The following is a 22,598-nucleotide window of genomic DNA, read 5'->3' on the forward strand; positions in this document are numbered from 1 at the left end:
TTGAAATGTTAACTCTGTTTCCCTCTCCATAGATGCTGCCAGAGCTGCTGAGTTTTTCCAGCATTTTCTGTTTTTATTTATTATAATTAATGCCCATCACTTGTTTTTCCTAACATTAACAACATAATTGACTTGACTTTAACAATAAATACCAGCTGGTGATCTGTTCTCTGGAAAAGAGATGGTGGGGAGTGGAAGGGGTGCTGTCTGATGGGGGTCTTTAATGTTCTGAAGGTTGACAGGGCAGATTTCCACTTGTAAGGAAACCTAAAACTAGGGTCCATAAGTACAAGGCAGTCACCAATAAATCCAATAGGAAATTCAGGAGAAACCCAGTAGCTGGGTTGAATAACCCAGATACATTTAAGGGGAAAGTAGGTGCATGAGAGAGAAAGGAATAAAAGGATATGAGATGATGGGGGGATGGGATGATAGGGGGATGGGTGAAGGACTGTAGAGGCAGTTGGGCTGAATGGCCTGTTTCTGTGCTATACATTCTATTCTATGTAATTTACACATGTAATTGCTTTGATTTTTATTTTGAATTATTCTGCTGATTTTTGCAGCTAATTAAAGAGTTTTAGGTGAACCTGTGAAGATGCTAAATATTTAAGAGCACAGGGAGAGGTCAGGAGAATGGAGGTATTTAGGTTTCTCAAGTGTGGAGCCAGCAATAGCACGGACTCAATGAGCTAAAATTGCCTCCTGCTCTGTCTGAATTTCTATAACTGCAGGCGATGCCTTTAGTAAATGTCGTGCATTGCGGTGATTTTGGGGAGAAGGATGAAAATTCCTTCAATCTCCCACCATCAAGTACAGTACTGATCAGAAGAAGTGTGTAGAGTCCACAACATTATTTGTTGCTTTACTGATTTTTATCTTGTAGAAATGTCAGCGGCAGAATCCATTTTATACTTTTAGCCACTCCTGGGTATAATTTCTTTTCATGTTGGATTTCAATCCCTCTTCTGACGTCACTGGACATTGCTCAGTGTGACTGAGCTTTGTTCCTATTGCATTTTTTAAAAGAAAGACAAACCCTCATGCACAGAAAGAGGCCATTCAGTCCATCGAGTCCAGGCCAGCTCCCTGTTGCACGATCTAGTCAGTCCCATTACCCTTACTGTGGCCTTGACAGTTTATTTCTCTCAAGTGTCCATCCGATTTCTTTTTGAAATCATTTATTGTCTCTGCTTCCCCCACCCTTGAATATAACAGGGTTCTAAGTCATTACCACTCACAGCATAATAGTGCTCCTCCTCAAGTTCCTCTCTTCCCCTTTAAATACAGTGACCTAGGAAACTGATTGGACCCCAAATCAGGCGCACAGTGGGTGGGAGGGCATTTGCTGTGGTATGTCTGTAAGCAGGCACAAGAACAGTTGCAGCAAGCAGTTAGGAAGGCTAACAGTATGTTGGCCTCAATCGAAGGAGATTTGAGTACAGGAGTAAAGAAGTCTTGCTGCAATCGTAAAGAGCCTTGGTGAGACCTCACCTGGAGGATTGTGTACAGTTTTGGTCTCCTTATCTAAGGAAGGGTATACTTGCCAATCTCCCAACTATCAGGTATGGTACTGCTCAGAGGAGGTGTGCAGACTCCACACCATAATTTGTTGCTTTACTGATTTTTACTGTTGTAGAAATGTCAGTGGCAGAATCTATTTTATACTTTTAACCATAACTTCTGGATATAATTTCTTTTCATGTTGGATTTCAAACCTCTTCTTGTGTAATTGGGGCGTTGGTTAGTGAGGATAGACTAATCCTTTGGAAGGCGGGATTGCCTTCTGGGGAGAGATTGAGGAAACTGGGCCTGTATTCTCTCGAGTTTAGAAAAATGCGAAGCGATCTTAATGAAACTGGCTGGCGAGCCTAGAACCAGGGGAGACCATCTCAGGAGAAGAGGCAGGCCACTTAAGATGGAGATGAGGAGGAATTTCTTCACTCAGAAGGTGGTGAATCTTTGGAATTCTCTACCCCGGAGGACTGTGGAGGCTCAATCATTGAGTATATTCAAGATAGAAAGCGATGGATTTCTGGATACTAATGACATCAAAGGATAAGGTGATAGTGGGGAAAAATGGGATGAAAGGAGATGATCAGCCCTGATCTAATTGAATAATGGAGCAGGCTCAATGGCAGAGGCTGACAGCTCAGTGTAATGGCTCAGATCTTGTTGCAGTGAGGTGTCGCCTGGCATGCCCTGTTAGTTAGACATTTCCTCTCACCCTTCAGCTGGGAATATTTTTTGCACCCTACTGTGTTGGAAGCATGAGTTATAACAGCACAGCCAAGACAATGGAGCATTTGGTGCTAATTGTTTACAAATTGGGTGTTAATTGTATTCCATGTGGTGTGTATCAGTCGGGGTCTCAAATGAGCTCATATACAAGAGCAGGCTGGGTACGCAGGGAGCGGGCAGATCGGAGGACCTCCTCCTGGGTCTGCTCCTGGGCCTGGTCAAGGCGGCCAGTAACAGATTCAGGCAGCGGGCTGTGGAGTGGGTCATCTGGCCTGACTGTCTGCCCCTCTTTTGCGGCTATGCTCATGCCCAGATGCCCCTGGAGAGGCAGTAGACGGTGTCCAGCGGTACACGCGAAGGGTGGGTGCCACAGGGGCTGGAGTGCTTCATCAGCTCTGGGAATGACCTCGAAAAAAATTGCTGAGTTTCCTTTAACATTTTATTTTTTGTTACAGTGCCCCTTTAAGGAATTGTTAATTGGTTAATTTGCCATTAGTTCATTTGTTTAACAGCTATACTCTAAAGGATATAAGAGCAGGCAGAAAGAGGGGTTGCTGCTCGGAGGTGCATGATGAACAGCGTGTGCCTCAGAAAATAAAGACAATTCCAGTGTTTTATTCCTCACCACCAGGTTATCTGAGTTTTGACATTTGGGACCTTAGTGGACAATGGGACTAACAATCTAACTCCTTAACCAGTGAGATTTAAGGATTGAGAAAGAAACAGAGGGACGATGGAGAAGGAAATCAGGTGAATTAGAGTCGAATCAGAGACAGAAAGCGAAATAAACAGTGGGAAAGTGAGATTGGATTAGGAGAGATGGAAAGGCGAGGATAGAAGGAAAAATGTAAGAATTTTAAAAAAGCATTTAAATAAAGAATGTAAAAAATTCTTAACAGTTTACTAGCTGTCAGAATGAGAGTCCACAGTTTTAATTGTTCTCTTTCTGGGCCAGTGAGGTTGAATGACGTTGCAGGAACAGAAATCTTACTAAAAGGGCCCTTACGCTGTTAAGTGCCAGCCCTAACTTTCTGCAGTGAGTTTAATGTGGCGCTGTAGCAATTTCCTGAGACTCACGAGGAGTTTAATGATGAGCTTCTGTTTCCATGAGGCTAATGGTGGAGCAGAGCAAATCATCCAATAACTTGTGACTAAGTCACACCCCATGGGAAATCTCTTCCTCACTACAAGCTGCTGGAGGATTTACACATCAATAACAGCAAGTGGCCGTTAAACTCAGTGCTACTTTGCCAGTAAGTGCTGGGCCAATAAGCTAGGTGCGTAGCCAATGATACATGTGGTATTCGGTTGCTGCATGCCTGTTTAGGGATTGTAGAGGTTAGACCCCACTGATTCTGCAGACAGAGGGGGAACATCAGTGTAACAACCAGTTGAGAAATGGCTGCCAGGGAATCTAGAGAAACAGTGCCCATGTTCTCTGAAGCATTGTTGGTCCCCAGTCCAGGCAGTGGATCGATGGGGAGATCCTGCTATCCAGGTGCAAGGCAGTGTTGGGAGATGGAAATCCCTCCTCCAGGCCATGCTCCTAGCCAAGCTGTTCCAGTGCAGCTACAACACTGGCATCTACCTGACAATGTGGAAAATTGTTCAAGTATGTCCTGTCCACAAAATGCAGGACAAATCCAGCTGGACCAATTACCGCCCTATCAGTCTCCCCTCGATCATCCATCACGGAAGGGGTCATTGACACTGCTATCAAGCGGCACTTGGTTTGCAATAACCTGTTCACTGATGCTCAGTTTGGGTTCTGCCAGGGCCACTCAGCTCCTGATCTCATTGCAGTCTTGGTTCAAACATGTCAAAAGAGCTGAATTCCCGAAGTGAGGTGAGAGTGACTGCCCTTGACATCAAGGCAGCATTTGACTGAGTGTGGCATCAAGGAGCCCCAGCAAAACTGGGGTCAATTTCCAAGGCACTGGGTCAAATTGGGTAAAAATAGAAATATTACTTACAATGATAAATAAATAAAACCATTCATGTGGCCACAATTCATAACTCAAGAAAACAGCAGTAAAGTTTAGCCTGGAAATTCTATCAGTTAGAGATCTCTTTGGGATAAGATGCTTTGTTGATGGTTTTTATCAGAACAAGTGTGGCATTTCAACAAGAGGTTGTGATGGGAGGATAAGAAATGTACTTGCAATGACTACATAATAAATATAATTTATACTAGATAAGTATGGATTACAAAGCATGACCATGTTTGATGACAGCACAATACCACCCTTCTCAGATCATGCTGTGAATTCTCTTTAGGGAATTGTATCTGTGGTGAGTGTACATGTTATGACCTGGATCCCAGTGGCGAATATGGTGACATCCACGGGGCAACATGCGAATGTGATGAGCGGGACTGCCACGCTGTTTATGACAGATACTCCGATAGCTTCTGCTCAGGTAAACAAACTCCGCAGCATACGGATTGGAGAACCAGTTGGCAATCAATTGTTCAGGCTGACCATACTTCACTTCTCTGTTGTTCTGCTGGAGCTATTTGGATCATTGGATCATCTTTATTTTCACTTGCCCCATCACTATCTGCGGGTGCTTTGCACCATCATCCCTTTTCTCATTTAATCACTCCTGCCTTTCACGACCTTCCCTTTTGTCCCTTCCCTCCCTCCCCCCCTTTTTCCAGCCACTGCACTTGCTTAAAACCAATTAACTCTCCAGTTTCTTCCAGCTCTGATGAAAGGTCAGTGATCTGAAACGTTAACTCTGAATCTCTTTCAACAGTTGCTGCCAGAGCAGTTGTGTTTCCAGCATTTTCTCTTGTTACTAGCAATATCTTTAAAATCTGTTTCTAATACAATCTGGTTTTTCTCCTGCACAGCATCCCCTGGTCATCTGGTAACTGATGTGCTCCTGAGGTGTGGTCAGCAGAAGGTGGTGACTATGGGTTTTATCCCCACCTGCCATCTGCGTGTATGTGAGAGAGAGAGCGTGAGTGTGTGTGTGTGTGTGAGGGAGAGAGGGTGAGCATGTGTGTGTAAGAGAGAGAGAGGGTGAGTATGTGTGTGAGGGAGGGTGAGTGTGTGTGTGTGTGTGTGAGGGAGAGAGTGTGAGTGTGTGTGTGTGTGTGTGTGTGTGAGGGAGAGAGAGAGGGTGAGTGTGTGTGTGTGTGTGTGAGAGAGAGAGCGTGCGTGTGTGTGTGTCTGTGAGGGAGAGAGGGTGAGTGTGTGTGTGTGTGTGTGTGTGTGTGTGTGTGTGTGTGAGGGAGAGAGGGTGAGCATATGTGTGTAAGAGAGACAGAGAGGGTGAGTATGTGTGTGAGGGAGGGTGAGTGTATGTGTATGTGTGAGGGAGAGAGTGTGAGTGTGTGTGTGAGGAAGAGAGGGTGAGTGTGTGTCTGTGTGTGTGTGAGGGAGAGAGGGTGAGTGTGTGTTTGTGTGTGAGGGAGAGAGGGTGAGTTTGTGTGTGTGTGTGTGTGAGGGAGAGAGGGTGAGTGTGTGTGTGTGTGTGTGAGGGAGAGAGGGTGAGTGTGTGTGTGTGGGAGAGAGGGTGAATGAGTGTGTGTGTGAGGGAGAGAGGGTGAGTGTGTGATGGATAGAGTGGCTCAGATTTTAAGTTTTTGCCCCTTTGTTCTAGACTCCCCCTCCCCAACCACCACCACACCCCCAACCCAGAGGAAATCGTTTCTCTCTATTGACCCTATCAACTCTTTTAACTGTCTGTAACACCTCCATTAGATCATCCCTTAACCTTCTATACTCAAGGGAATACAAGCCTGTGTTATGATCCCAGCTGACGTTACTACTGGACATGCCAAGTCCCAGGGTGGGACCCAGCTTGGTAGATCCTAACCTCTATTTTTTTGTTTAGATACGTGGAGAGTGGCTACTGAACAGAGTCACAGGAGTCAGCGGATGAACTTATAAGGAAGAAATAAAACATTTAATAAACAAGAAAGGATGAACTTATACTACAATATTCCTCCACCCACAACTATACTTTTACAGATATATACAGATTTGTAAGGATAACACAACTTAGAAAAGCTATCTTATACTCTAATGTTCACAGTTAAGTACATAAGTACACAGTTCATGTAAACCAATAAGTGACCTGTGGTCAGACACACTCTGAAACCAAGTGACAGATGCCACCTCAAACAGATGCTATGGATCTCTCCTCAACTCCCCCAGATGCTTGTCACACCGAGAGCCAACTGGTCTCACTGAACTCCGTCTTTCACATGAGGGTTTCCAATCTCTGCTCTTGAAGAAATTACGCTAGAATCTTCTCCCAAACAACACTTCCTATCAGACGTTTTCCACATTCGGGATTTCAAATTCTCCTTCCGATGTTCCTCTACCCTGGATCGCCACGTGCATTCAAGCTTTCTTCCACACACTCTCTCACACTGACTCAGCCATGCCAATAGAACACCACTGCTTCACATGCCCATAGTAAAGAGTTACAGACCTTCAGCTGCCCCCTTGTATCCTCCAGCTTCTTGCTTTAAATCCATTTCCTGCTGCTTTCTTCTCTTTAAGCCTGAAGCTTGAAGCCTTTCTCTCCACTCCTTACTTTCACTTCCACAGAACAGGACCTTTTCCAGAGTCCTGTCCTTGTCCTTTGACTGGACTATCCCCTTGGGACCTTTCCTGTTCCACTCCTCTGCATTTGGGGACTTTCTTCTTTAGTTTCTGGAACCTGCTTCTGCAGTTTCCTCTCCTGTCCAGCCTCTCTTAGCAGTTGGCTTCAACTTTGGGACTTGCTATTTGTCCCCCTGCTGCTTCCAACTGAACTGGAACCACTCTTTTGCCTCTGTGGGCACCCCTCTCTCTCTCTGGACCCCTGTTGCTAGGCAGGGGAACAATATTTCCGTACTCATGTGTTTGTTTTAATTTCCCTTCAAGAATCATAAGTCTTATTACAAGGCAGGCACACAAATGAAGCCTTAAGCTCGCTGTCTCCAGTCAAAAATGAAACTAGATCCCAGGTTTCACCTTTAAACCCACAAATAGAAAAAATATAATTTAACCTTAAAGATATACTTTATTCCTAACACACTCAAATACACATATAACTTACTTAAACTATCTCTATTTCCTAACACTATTCTGTGCAACCTGTTCTTGAAAATGAATCCTTTCAGCTCCGAATGCCTCAAATCCACTTGTTAGAGGAGGGGGGAATTGGGGTTAGGAACATTCTGCTGCTCTTGTCCTTATTTGCACCGAGACCCATTCACTCATCATCCCTGTGCTCACTGCCTTACACTGGCTCCCAACTCAGCAACGCCTCAATTTTAAACGTTTGATCATTCCTAAGTGTCAGTTGTGGCTCAGTTGGTAACAGAAGGCTCTGAAGAGCAGGGGGTGGGGGTTCTCCCTGGTGTCCTGGCCAATATTTATCCCACAATCAACATCCCAAAAAATGAATATCTGGTCATTCTCACAATGCTGATTGTGGGAGCTTACTGTGTGCAAATTGACAGTCATATTTCCTACATTACAAAAGTGACTGCGCTTCAAAAATACTTTATGAGCTGTAAAGTACTTTGAGATGCCTGGTGGTTGTGAAATACGCGATATAAATGCAAATCTTTCTCTTTGTTTTCAAATCCCTCCATGGCTTCACTCCCTCCCTACCTCAGTAATCTCCTCCAGGCCCACAACCATAAGGACAAGGGCAGCAGAACTTGGCTCTGATATTTTCAGCTCAGCTTCAGAATCCCTGCAGACTCTCCAGTTCACTGGGATCTAGACAGTAGGAATTGGTGGCAATTACCTTCAAGGACCTATGTTGGACAGCCCAAGGAGTATTAGAAGCAAGAGTTCAAAGCAAGAGGCAAGGAGTCCGTACTCGGAGTACCATGCACAGTTCTGGTCTCCATACTAGAAAGAGGATATAGAAGATGCATTGAGTGAGGTACAAGAACGATAAACCGGGATGATATCCAAAATTAGAGGATATACTTATCAGGTTCAAGAGATTAAACAGGATGGGGCTTCCCTCTAGAAATGAGAAGGCTGAGGGGATGAGGCCCTTAAAACTATAATGGGGTTTGATTAGGTAGACTTAGAGAAAGTGCTTCAACTTTGGAGGAAATCAAAACTAAAGACTTTAAATATAAGATAGTCACTAATAAACCCAATCGGGAATTCAGGAGACAATTCTTTACGCAGTTAGTGCTGAGAATGTGGAACTCACTACCACAGGGAGTGCTTGAGATGAAGAATATAAGGGAATCTGGATTAACACAGGAGAGAGAAAGGAATAGAAGGATATTCTCATGGGGTGAGATGAAGGGGGGTGTGAAGAGGCTTGAGTGCAGCAGAAACACCAGCATAGGCCAGTTGGGTCGAATGGCCTGTTTCTGGGCTGTACATTCTATGTGCTTCCATAAAGTGTCCCATTTCCATCCTCAGAAATGTAGGAACATTGTGCAATGCCTACAACAAACGCAATTATGGTAATCGGGGAGCCCTAGGAAATGCCAGGAGTTGGTGAAGTGGGTGGGAACACCCCACAAAGTTGGTCTCTGCCTCTTTTCCTTCTTCACTGCACAGGAAATGCTGATTCCTCTCACTCCCAACATGTGCAATGATCAACATCAACGGCTCACATTAATATAGGGCCTTTAATGTAATAAAACATCACAGTTGCATTATCAGACAAACATCTGACACCAAACAGCGCAAGGAGATATTAGGACTGATGACCAAAAGTTTGGTTAAAGAAGCATCTTAAGGCATTTTAAGGGGCACCTTAAAGGAGAGAGAGGTCAAGAAACAGAGAAGTTTGGAATTCCAGAGCTTAGGGCCCAGGCAGCCGAAGGCACAGCCTCCAGTGGTGGAGTGATTCAAATCAAGGATGCTGAAAAGGCCAGAATTGGAGGAGCACAGAGATCTCAGAAGGCTATGGGCCTGGAGGAGATTACAGAGATAGGGAGGGAGCAAGGCCCTGGAGCGATTTGGAAAACAAAGAGAAAGACTTGCATTTATATAGCGCATTTTACAACCACCTGGTTTCTCAAAGTACTTTACAGTCAGTGAAGTAGTTTTGAAGCGTATTCACTGCTGTAATGTAAGAAATGTAGCTGCCAATTGCACAGCAAGCTCCCACAAATAGAAATGTGAGAATGACCAGATAACTTGTTTTTTTGTGATAAAAGCAAAAAACTGCGGATGCTGGAAATCCAAAACAAAAATAAAAATAGCTGGAAAAACTCAGCAGGTCTGACAGCATCTGCGGAGAGGAACACAGTTAACGCTTTGAGTCCGTATGACTCTTCAACAGAACTAAGGAAACTATTTTTCCTTAGTTCTGTTGAAGAGTGATACGGACTCGAAACGTTAACTGTTTTTTTGTGATGTTGTTTGAGGGATAAACGTTGGTCAGGACACCGGGGAGAACTCCCCTGCTTTTTCCTTCCAACGTGGGGATCAGAAGGGAAGTTGGGTGGTCAGCAGTTTAGTAGGAATCAGGTTGCAGGAGCAGGAGGTGTAGGTCTCGTGGACACGATGATCTTGGAGGGGAGATAGGAGAGAGACATGTAAAATCTCCAAGGGCAAAATACTGTTTAATTTAGCAGGAATAAACCCAGTTTAGTTTTCAGACTGTGCATTGCATAACCAAGTATTTGACACATCTCTCAAAATCACCACGCACTCTCCATATTCCCATGGGTTTCAGGTGTGGAAAGAACGTTTAATGTGCATTGGTTCCGACACATGCTTTCGATATATTTGAAGCATGGCTTTTATCCACACCAGCGAGCAGGGATAACAGTTTTTTGATTTTGGAGTTTTGTATTCGTGTCCTGAGGAGACAGTGCCAGATTTTCCACTGCCCACCTTGTGGAATAATATTGTTCATGGGTTTGTGAAAAGCCGAAACTCTTAGTCAGGGTGTTGTCCTGGACATCAACCCACTCATCCTGCCTTCCCTGTTATCCATCAATTAGAAATCTAAATCAATCTAAAATTAAGTTGATTAAGAACAAACCAGAGCCACAGTTTGACATTGTGAAATGATTCTGATTGTTACATGTCTTTAAATCAAGGATTTCATAAATTTACTGCTTTAAAAGTCTCTGCCAATGTACAGAAAGGATCATAGGGACTAGACTGTGTAGCATTTCTAATATCTGGGACACTCCTAATCCTGAGACTTCTGAGCCTGATAGAGTGAATACATATTTTGATCCCTGCTGAGACTATAAGCTGTAAGAGATCAGAATCATAGGGGAACTCCAAGGAGACTAGGAGGAGGGAAGTATTTCCCTGTGGCTGTTTGTGCTAACCCTAAGCAGGGCTTTCAATGTCTGTGTTTTCTGACAGTTTTTGTTGGAGCTGGCAGTCAAGAATGATTAGAGGAAGGAAGATTTTGCTCAGAAAAGGTTGATGTAAAATGTCTTTCTGTTTCCTACTATTTCCACCTCCACCACATTGTCCCCCTTGCTCTTGAGTCAGCTCATCTGCTGCTGAAACCCTCAGATACGTGTTCAAATTTAATTTTGCGAAGAATCATGTAGAATTTACAGCACGGAAACAGGCCAGTTAGCCCAACTAGTCCGTGCTGGTGGTTTATGCTTCACACAAGCCTCCTCCCACCTTACTTCATCTCCGCCTTCTATTCCTTTTTCCCTCACGGGCCAGGATCTCCGGCCCGGCGAGCGGGGGCAGGGCACGCTCGCCGAGGTGTAAAGTGATGCACGGTGACGTTGGGCGTGCGTCCCGACATCATTCAGACTTCCGGTTCCGTTTTCAGGTTACTCAGGCCAGTTAGCTCTCAATTAAATCAATAAACTGAGCTGCCCGTCCAACCTGAAGGCTGTCGGGCAGGCTAAGAGCCCAGGCGGCCTTCGTATTTTTCATGGAACCTCATCCAAGGGCAGGAAGAGGTTTCATGAAGGTTTTTAAAATGTTGCAAAAATTTTTAATAAAAGTAATGGACATGTCCCAGCTCGTGTGACAGTTTCATATGAGGGCACATGTCTTAAAGTTTTTTTTTAATTTATTAAATTTTTTTGCACTTGAACTAATCTCCCCGAGGCAGCTCCGTGCGTCAGGGAGATTTCTGCGATCTTTCATGCGCACATGCACGCAGGCCACTACTCAGGGAATCCCCCCCCCCCCACACACCCTCCCCCACAGCCCACACAGGGAGCGCTCACCACTTGCCCATTGCTCATCGGGTGGGCGCTGGGTGGGCCTTAATTGGCCTGCCCACGTAAAATGTCAGCACATAGCTCATCGGAGGCAGCAATCGGCTGTACGGACACCCGTGCCTGTCACCACACAACCCCCATTCCCTCCCGATGCAGACAAAATTCTCCCCCATGTGTTATTCCAGCTTCCCCTTAAATGTATCTGTACTATTCACCTCAACCACTCCCTGTGGTAGCGTGTTCTCTCACCACTCTCTGGGTAAAGAAGCTTCTCCTGATTGGATTTATTAATAGCTATCTTATAGTGGCAATTCCTAGTTTTGATCTCTCTCACAAGTAGATATATGTTCTCGATGTTGACCTTATATCAAAAACCCTCACGTAATCTTAAAGAAAATGACTACAACTTATTTAGTGCTTTTAATGAAATGAAACATCCCAAGATGCTTCACAGGAGCTTTGGAAAACAAAGTATGGCACTGAGCCACAAAAGGAGATATTAGGCCAGATGACCAGAAGCTTTGTCAAAGAGGTAAATTTTAAGAAGTGCCTTAAAGGTGGAAAGTGAAGTAGTGGGTTGGAGAGATTTATGGAGAGAACCCTAGAGCTTGGGGCATGTACATTGGAAGGCACAGCCACCAATGGTGGAGCAATTAAATTGGGTAATGCTCAAGAGGCCAGACTTTGAGGAATGCAGAGATCTCAGAGGGTTGTGGAGCTGAAGGAGATTACAGAGATAGGGAGGGGCTAGGCCTGGGAGGGATTTGAAAACAAGGATGAGAATTTCAAAGTCAAGACGTTGCTTGACCGTGAGCCAATGCAGGTCAGCGAGCACAGGGGGCAATAGGGGAACAGGACTTGCTGCGAGGTAGGACACAGGCAGCAGGGTTTTGGATGAACTCCAGTTTATGGTGGGTAGATTGTGGGTGACCAGTCAGGAGTGTGTTGGAATAGTTGACTCGAGAGGTAACAAAAGCATGGATGAGGGTTTCGGTGGCAGATGAGCTTAGACAAGGGCAAAGTCGAATGATATTCCAGAAGTGGAAATAAGCGGTCATAGTGATGACACAAATATGGGGTCAGAAGCTCATCTCGGGATCAATGTGTTACCAGGGCTGCGAGCAGACTGGCTTAATCTCAGACTCTTGCCACGGAGAGGGATGGAATTGACAGTTAGGCAATGGAGTTTTGAGTGGCAGCTGAAAACAATGGCTTCAGTCTTCCCAATATTTAATATTGGAGGAAATTTCTGCTCCTCCAGTACTGGATGTCGGATTAGCAACAATGGAAGAATCGAGTGAGATGGTGGTGAGGTCGAGCTGGGTGTCACAGAATCTCAGAATCACAGAAATGTTACAGCACAGAAGGAGGCCATTCGGCCCATCGTGTCTGCACCAGCTCTCCGAATGAGCAATCCACTTAGTGCCATTCTCCCACTTTCTCCCCGTAACCCTGCACATTCTTCCTTTTCAGATAAGAGTCTAATTTCCTTTTAAATGTTTCCATTGAAACTGCCTCCACCACACTCTCAGGCAGAGCATTCCAGACCCTAACCACTCACTGCGTGAAAAAGGTTTTCCTCATCTCGCTTTTGCTTCCTTTACAAATTACTTTAAATCTGTGCCCTCTCATTCTTGATCCTTTCATGAGTGGGAACAGCTTCTCCCTATATGTCCAGACACCTCATGATTTTGAATAACTCTGTCAAATCTCCTCCCAACCTTCTTTTCTCTTAGAAAAACAATCCTAACTTCTCCAATCTATCTTCATAACTGAAGTTCCTCATCCTGGAACCATTCTCGTGAATCTTTTCTGCACTCTCTCCAATGCGTTCACATCCTTCCTAAAGTGCGGCACCCAGAACTGGATGTAATACTCCAGCTGAGACCGAACCAGTGTCCTATACAAGTTCAACATAACCTCCTTGCTCTTGTATTCTGTGCCCCTAATAATGAAGCCCAGAATACTGTATACTTTATCAACCGCTCTCTTAGCCTGTCCTGCACCTTTAATGACTTATGCACACACGCACCCAGGTCCCTCTGCTCCTGCATCCCCTTAAGAATTGTACCCCTTATTTTATATCATCTCTCCATGTTCTTCCTACCAAAATGAATCACTTCACACTTCTCCACATTGAACTTCTTCTGCTATCTGTCCACCCATTTCACCAACTTGAATATGTCTTTTTGATGTTCTACACAGCCCTCTTCACAGTTCACAATGCTTTCACGCTTCGTATCATCTGCAAGTTTTGAAACTATGCCCTGTACACCGAGGTCTAAGCCATAAATATGTCAGTGTACGTGTGAAAAACTAACGCCACGTCTTCGAATGATACCGCCAAGGGGTAGCATGTAGATGAGAAACAGGAGGGGGTTAATGATAGATTCTTAATCTATCTGGAAAGTCCTCTGTTGGGTCAGCCCTGAGCCTTCTATCTTCTACAGAGATCACTGGCCTGTTCAATCCTTGAAAGTTGAGGCATCTCTACTCATTATTGAGGAAGCAGGGATATTCAGAATATGTATTTTGAAAAAATATATGCACACTCTTTCCTGATTTCAGTTTTTCAATTTCAATTCACTTTTTTGTCCATGCAGAAATTCATTCCTGGTACATTGCTCGTTCGTTAAAAAATTACATATAAGTGAATGATACCAATAAAAGAAAGAAGATTACCCTGTCACAGAGATCTAACTTTAATTAAAATATGTATTAAAAACTATTCTAATAAATGCATCCATAATTTAGATGTGCATTCTTCCCTTCTGTTGATTGCTTACTTACCGAGTTATTCCAATATTGAGTTGCAAATAATTAAGATAGGAAAAAACACTATTGGTAAATAGATTTATATCCAAGCAATAAGTATTGATTTTGATAGCTTGGCAATACCTATTTCCTTAATGTCGCACAAGTAGCTGAAATATCACAGCTCCCAGACAAAGTGTCATATAGCAACATCCATTTTGTTGCATCATCAACAACACCCTGCATTTATATAGCACCTTTAATGCAGCAAGACCTCCCAAGGTGCTTCACACATCTGATACTGAGCCACATAAGGAGATACTAGGACAAGCGACCAAATGTTCGTTCAAAGAGGAGGTTTCAAGGAACGTCTTATGGGGAAAAAAGAGAGGGGGAGAGCTTGAGGGAAGGAATTCCAGAGCTCAGGGCATCGGCAGCTGAAAGCAGAGCCGCCAGTGGTGGAGTGATAAAAACTGGGGATGTGCAAGAGACCAGAAATTATCAGGGAATAATGAAGAATATTAGTGGTGTAAAATTATCTCTTAAAATCTGACTTTTGAATTTAAATTCAAGGTGTTGGGCAGTGCAACTGTGGAAGATGTGACTGCAGGGAAGGATGGACGGGCAGAATGTGTGAGCATCCCGTGTCCTGTCCCATGTCGGCTGAGAAAAGTCTGCAGAAATGTCAAGGAAATTCTAATTTGCCCTGTTCAGGAAGAGGTAGGTAAAACCTTTCTTTTTGCAACTACATTCAGTTCTTATCATTTGCATTAATATTAACAAAAACGTATAAGATGTTTATTGTTCAGTAAAATTCCTCTGGTGATTCTCATTGGGCTCTGTCGTCTTGATGGAACACAGAGTTTACAATTTGCATCATTTGGTACCCGAAGAAATGGGATGCTGATGGAGTGTGCTCCTTCCTTCAAGCCTAGATGTGACAATCAATAGGCAAGGGACTGACATCCAACCGAGCCCACTCTCCAGAAGGAGATAAGACTGGAAAGCCAGTAGAACAGAAAAGACTTTTTCTACAGCAGTTTTCATGCCCTCAGGATGTCCTTTGCCGTCAAAGTGGTTCCTTTTGAAATGTCATCACTGTTACAATGTAGGAAATGCAGCAGCCAAATTGCAAGCTCCCACAATAGCTTAATAAATGACCATGCCCTCCCTTTTTCAGTGATTTTTAAAATATCCATTCATGAGGTGTGGGCATTGCTAGCCATCCCTAGAGGTTGCTGGTGAGTCACCATCTTGAATCGCTGCAGCTGATGTGGTGTAGGTGCTCTCAGACTGTTTGGGAGGGAGTTCCAGGATTTTGACCCAGCCATGATGAAGCAATGGCTGAAATATTTCCAGATCAGGATGTTGGTTGAGGCAATGGGGAGAACTCCTCTGCTCTTCTTCAATGAGCATCATGGGATCTTCTACACCCACCTGGGGTGGACAGGGCTTTGTTTTAACATCACGTCCAAAAGATGACACCTTTGACGGTGCAGCATTCCCTCAGTGATGCACTGGGAGTGTCAGCCTAGATAATGTGAGCATGTTGATGAAGGGGGACTTGAACACACAGCCTTCTGACTCATCAGGCAGCTTGTGTAGCTCTCCGAGCCACAGTTAAATTGTTCTTTCTTAGGATGTGGGCATCACTGGTAAGCCTAGCACTTATTGCCCATCCCTAATTGCCCTTGAGAAGGTGGTGGTGAGCTGCCTTCTTGAACCACTGCAGTCCACATGGTGTAGGTACACCCATAGTGCTGTTAGGGAGGTGTTGGGGATAACATGAGTGAGGCATCGCACCTTTTTTGAATAAACAAAAGTGTGGGAGACCAATAGTTCCCTGGTGCATTCTCCACGGTAATCTCAAACAATCAGAGTCAACTTGCCAATGAATCAGTCTCCTTTTCTCTACAGTATAACTTGTTGCTGCCTTTGAAATTTGGCATTCTTCTGTTTGTCCTGATGAGTGTGAGAAGACAAAACACTTCAACAACATGCCTGTCTTTTCAGCAATACTCAAGTTCTACACCAACAAGGGGCTGTTGTTTACACATAGAATGTTAGGAGGATGCAGCAAAGAAGGAGGCTATTCAGCCCATCATACAGTTGATGGCTCTTTGAAAGAACTATCCAATTAGCCCCACTCCCTTACTCTTTCACCATAGACACGCAGATTTTTCTTTTTTAAGTATATATCTAATTTTCTTTTGAAAGTTACCATTGAATGTGCTCAGGCAGTGTGTTCCAGATCACAACAACTCATAAAAACAAAACCTCCTAATTTCCCCTCTGGTTCTTTTGCTGGTTAATCTAAATCTGTGTCCTCTGGTCACTGACTGCCCTGCCAGTGGAGACAATTTCTCCTTATTTACTCTATCAAATCCCTTCATAATTTTGAACACCTCTATTAAATCTCCCCTTAACCTTCTCTGCTCTAAGGAGAACAGTCCCAGCTTCTCCAGGCTCTCCAGAGTGCTGAAGTCCCTCGTCCCTGGTAAACCTACTCCGCACCTGTCTCACAGTGTGAGCAATAAATGTGTCTTTTGATATACTATTTGCACATCATATTTGATCCTGCATTTTCCACATTCTCAGCACTGAAGCGATTATAAGCTGTGCTGGTTTCCATAGCAATAACTGACTCTCTGCTGGCTGCAGTGTAGCTGCAGATATGCACTTTAATACTCTGTCATTAAAGCTGCTAAATTATAGCATTTTCTGTGACTGTGATTCGCAAAGCAAGGACAATTGCTTCAACATTGAAACAAATGGTAGCCTCACTCTCTTGGGAATCAAAATTAGTTCAGACATCAGTCAACTAAAGCAAGATCCAACTCCATTGCATTTGGACCATTTCACTGTTGCATATGAATATAGAAGGTTAAGAGTTGATCTAATTGAAGCGTTTCAGGTGGTTAAAAGAGTTGATGGGGACGATAGTGATGAACTATTTCCTCTGTGTGGTAAGTCCAGAACAAGGGGGCAGAATCTTAAAATTCAGGGGTGATGTCAGGAAGCACTTCTTCACCCAAAGGGCAGTGGAAACCTGGAGCTCTTTCCCCCAAAATTCTGTTGAGGCTGGAGGGGTGGTGGGGGGGGGGTGGGGGGTGGGGTGTAGGGGTGGTGTTGGGGGGGGGTGGGGGGGGAGCGAGGGAGTCAGTTGAAAATTCCAAAACTGAGGTTGATAGATTTTCATTGGGTGAGGGGATTAAGGGTCACGAGCGGCAAGGTGGGTGGATGGGATTAAGATGCGGACCAGCTATGATCTCACTGAATGTTGAAGCCGGCTTGTGGGACTTGGATGGTAAGGAAAAACCATTGAAACTTGTCCAAACTGGTCTTGTGTACTTTAAAACAGAATTCCAGTGTTATTGGTGCCAGGACTTTTTACTGGGATTGAAAATTTTGAACTGATTTTTTCCTTCCTGTTCTTGTCCCCATGCTCCCGTTCTAGGAATTATTTAGAGTGTCTGGAATTACTGCCTGGTAAGAATCTTGTAAAAAAGCAGTACAGTCATTAATATCCATACTCCTGACCAGCATTACCGAGGGGATGTGCAAAGATCCACTGTCAGCACCTCTTAGATTCAGGGAATGGATGAGGGGCAGGTGACTGAACGAGGGGTGGGGATGGGGAGCTTTAGAAATTTCGGTCGGAAGCCAAAGAGTTTAATGATGATTCAAAGCAATCGCGGTAATTGACCCACTGGCACCAGGCCTCCCTGGTATAATGGTTGTGCGGGCAGGGGTGGCTGGGTTTGTGGCAGGAGGACCATCTGCTGGATTTAATGAACCCCATCACTTTCAGCCCTGCCGGTGGGTGTGGATGTGTAAAATCCAGCCTGAGAGTTTTAAACTTCAAGGCGTTACCGGACTGGGATCCAATTTAGGTGCGGGAACGCGGGAGGCTCTGTCACAAAACGGGTCTAATGGCAAGCAATAATAACTCTTCCAGTTATGAAAGAAAGGTGAGTAAAAATGAACACAGTTCAACCTGTTCACAATAAACCGGCTGCATTCTCATTTCGAACAGCGGGGTCATACAGCCGACCACCCACTAGAAACCCAGATTTACAGCCGGGAGGTTAATGGGGAATTTTAGATTTGCATCAGTTTATTGTTTAATGCTGCAAACTAAAATGAAAAATGGCAAACTCGAAGAGGTCTGCCCATTGGCTGATTGCTGCTCTTGTGGGACAAACAGGTGAGGGAAGGCATTTCAGGATGTGGATCCAGTTCACAGAACTCCAGCAGAAAGGACCTGCTTAATGTCCAGCCTTAAGCCTTCTCAATGAAACTGTGCGAGGACTTGATTTGAGGACTGAATTTGATGAAATGCAATACATCTTTGTGCAATTTCCTAGTTTTCATGAAAGAAATATTAGGCTTTAAGTTAAGCAGCTCATATAAATGAATATTAAAGACTAGAGTCCCACTGGCCTTCCTTATAAGCATTGCTTAAACCCAAACGGTGACATCCTCATGATAGTTTAACTGCCTTCATTGCTTAAAAACACTTAGTCTTGCTGCAGGAACAGAGAGACTCAGTGGTGGGTATACATTATTCTTCGAAGGTGACAGCCAGGACACATTGAGAACACGATTAAAAAGAAAAGGAAATGGGATGCTTGGTTTTATTAATAGAGGCATCGAGTTTCAAAAGCAAGGAAGTTATGCTTAACCTTTATAAATCAAAGGATAGGCGCCAGCTGGAGTGTCCAGTTCTGGGCTCCACATGTTAAGAATGATGTCACGGTCTTGGAGTGGGTGCAGAGGAGATTTACTGGAAAGGGGTCAGAGACTGGAATGTTGTAAGGTGTTGTGTGTAGTTCAGTAGATCTCATGAAGAGGTTCTGAGTCTTGTATAGTTTAACAGTAAGTGTTTATTAACTACTTGTAACTATGTACCTATACAAACAAACGACATAGGGGCTAAAGTAGGCCATTTGGCTCCTCGAGCCTGCTCTGCCATTCAATAAGATCATGGATGGTCTGTCTCTGTTTCGAATTCCACATTCCCATCTACCCCGATAACCTTTGATTCCCTTGCCTAACAAGAATCTATCTACCTCTGCCTTAAAAATAATCAATGACACCCCCCCCTCCACCACCTTCAGAGGCAGAAAGTTCCAAAGTCTCAAAACCCTCTGAGAGAAAAAAAATTCTCCTCATCCCTGTCCTAAAAAGGCGATCCCTAATTTTAAAACAGTGCCCCCTAGTTCTGGACTCACCCACAAGAGGAAACATCATTTCCATGTCCACCTTGTCAAGGCCATTCAGGATCTTGTACACTTCAATCAAATCACCTCTCACTCCTCTAAACTCCAGTGGAAACAAGCCCAGTCTGTCCAACCTTTCCTCATAAGACAACCCACTCATTCCAGGTATCAATCTAGTAAACCTCCTCTGAACCACCTGCAACTCATTTACATCCTTCCTTAAATAAGGAGACCAAAACTACACACAGTATTCGAGATGCAGTCTCATCAATGCCCTGTATAACTGAAGCATAACATCCTTACTTTTATGTTCAATTCCTCGTCTAATAAAGGATAGCATTCCATTAGCCTTCTTAATTACTTGTTGTACCTGCATACTAACTTTTTGTGACTCATGCATGAGAACACCTAGATCCCTCTGCACCTCTGAATTCTGCAGTCGTTCTCTGTTTAAATAATTGCCAAAGTGAACAACTCTACATTTTCCCACATTATACTTCATCTGCCAGGTTTTTGCCCACTCACACAACCTAACTATATCTGTCTGCAAATTCCTTATGTCTTCTTCACAACCTACTTTCCTACCTATCTTTGAGTTATCTGCAAATTTAGCTACCATGCCTTCGCTCCCCTCATCTAAGCCATTGATATAAAATGTTGAGGCACCAGCACAGACCCCAATGGGACTCCACTCATCACATCCTGCCAATCAGGCAAAGACCCATTTATGCCTACTCTCTGTTTCCGGTTAACCAGCCAATCCTCTATCCATGCTAATGTGTTACCCCTGACACCCTGAGCTTTTATTTTCTGCAATAACCTTTGATGTGACACCTTATCAAATGTCTTCTGGAAATCCAAGTGCAGCACATCTACAGGCTCCCCTTTATCTACAGCGCATGTTACTCCTTCAATGAACGCAATTTCCCTTTCACAAAACCATGCTAACTCTTCCTGATTGCCTTGAGTTTTTCTAAGTGCCCAGCTATAACCTCCTTAATGATCGATTCTAACACCAACCCATGACAGACATCAAGCTAACTGGCCTATAATTTCCTGTTTTCTGCCGCCCTCCCTTCTTTAATAGAGGGGTTATATTTGACAATTTCCAATCTGATTAAACCTTTCCAGAGTCTTGGGAATTTTGGAAAATTAACACCAACGCATCTACTACCTCATTAGCCACCTCTTTTAAGAACCTAGGATGAAGTCCATCAGGACCCTGAGAATTCCCAGCCCACAGCTCCATCAGTTTGCTTAGTACCACTTCCCTAGTGATTGTAATTTCACCAAGTTCCCCTCTCCCTTTCACCTCCTGATTTGCAGCTATTACTGGAATATTTATTGTATCCTCTAGAGTGAAGATAGAAGCAAAATATTTGTTCATTTCATCTGCCATTTCTTTATTAGCTACTATTAATTTCCCATCCTCACTCTCTAGAGGACCAACACTCACTTTACTTACTCTTTTCCTTTTTAAATATTTGCAGAAACTCTTGCTATCTGCCTTTACATTGCTAGCTAGCTTCCTCTCATACTGTAATTTCTTTCTCCTGATTAACCTTTTAGTCATTCTCTGCCGTTCTTTATATTCTGACCGATCATCTGAACTGCTATTCATCTTTGCGCAGTTATATGCTTTTTCCTTAGGTTTATGCTTTCCCTAACTTATTTAATTAAGCATGGATGGCAGATCCTCCCTTTAGAACTTTTCTTTATAATAGGAATATATTTGTTCTGAGTATTCTGAACTATCCCCTTAAATGTCTGCCACTGCTTCTCTTTTGATCTATCTCCTAGTCTAGTATCCCAATTCACTTCAGCTAGCTCAGCTTTCATGCCCACATAGTTGCCCTTATTTCAGTTTAAAATACTAGTCTTAGACCCACTCTTCTCCCTTTCAAACTGGATGTAAAATTCAATCATATTTTGGTCGCTGCTACCTAGGGGTGCCTTTACTCTGAGGTCATTAATTAATCCTGTCACATTACACAATGTCAAGTCTAATATAACCTGCTCTCTGGTTGGTTCCAAAACCTGCTGCTCTAAGAAACTATCTCAAAAGTATTCTATGAACTCCTCATGCAGGCCTCGATTGCCAATCTGACTTTTTGAGCTTATATGTAGATTAAAATCACCCATGATTATTTATCACAAGCACCCAATATTTCTTCTTGTATACTTTATGCTACATTATGGTTACTGTTAGAGAGCCTGTAGACCATTCCCACTAGTGACTTTACCCCCCCCACTACTAATCCTCATCTCTACCTAAACCGATTCTGATCTCCTGAACCAAGGTCATCTCTAACTATTGCACAAATGCCATCCTTGATCAACAATGCTACCCCTCCACCTTCCCCCAGCTTCCTATTCTTCTTCAATGTCATATACCCCTCCATATTCAGGACCCAATCCTTGCCATCCTTTAGCCACGTTTCAGTAATTGCTATCAGATCATATTTACTTCAATGTGCGCTATCAATTCATTTACTTTGTTATGAATACTATGTGCATTCAGATATAGTGCCTTTAGTTTTGTTTTTTTGTTATCTTTGTAACATCTAGTCTTGATTGTTGGTGTATTCTTATGTTTTTTTAATCCTTGTCCCTTGCTGCCATTCTCTGACCTTCATTTCCCATATTACTGTTTTTCTCTCTTGCCTTGTCTCTGCTTTTGATATACCACATCTTTCCACATTTGACCCCTTGCTCCCACTAATTAGTTTAAAACCCTCTCTACTTCCCTAGTTATGCGACTTGCTGCAACACTGGTCCCAGCACGATTCAGGTGTAGACCATCCCAATGGTACAGCCCCAACTTTCCCCAGCACTAGGGCCAGTGCCCCACAAACCAGAACACACTTCTCCCACACCAATCTTTGAGCCACATGTTCATCTCTCTAATTTTATGTACCCTACGTCAATATGCATGCGGTTCAGGTAATAATCCAGAGATTATAACCTTTGAGGATCTGCTTTTCAATTTAGTACCCAGCTCTTCATACTCTCTATGCAGAACCTCTTTCCCCATTCTACCTATGTCTTTGGCACATACATGGACCATGACAACAGTATCATCCCCTCCCCACTGCAAGTTCCTCTCCAGCGTTGAGCAAATGCCCCGAACCCTGGCACCAGGCAGTAAAGGCAGTCTTTTGGACTCTTGCTCTTTGCTACAGAGAATGGTGTCAATCTCTCCTCACTATGCTGTCCCCTACTACCACTATGTTCCTTGT

General features: G+C 43.8%; 1 protein-coding gene across 1 annotated transcript in view; it reads left to right on the plus strand.

Annotated features, from left to right (window-relative positions):
• Nucleotides 1–22,598, plus strand: part of itgbl1 (integrin, beta-like 1) — a 182,891-nt gene that overhangs the window by 93,637 nt on the left and 66,656 nt on the right. The window contains exons 6-7 of the mRNA XM_041198860.1: nucleotides 4,519–4,659; nucleotides 14,711–14,857. Coding sequence (XP_041054794.1) covers nucleotides 4,519–4,659; nucleotides 14,711–14,857 — 288 coding nt within the window. The remainder of the gene's footprint in view (nucleotides 1–4,518; nucleotides 4,660–14,710; nucleotides 14,858–22,598) is intronic.

This window comes from Carcharodon carcharias, chromosome 11 (assembly GCF_017639515.1).
Source record: "Carcharodon carcharias isolate sCarCar2 chromosome 11, sCarCar2.pri, whole genome shotgun sequence".
Lineage (NCBI taxonomy): Eukaryota > Metazoa > Chordata > Chondrichthyes > Lamniformes > Lamnidae > Carcharodon > Carcharodon carcharias.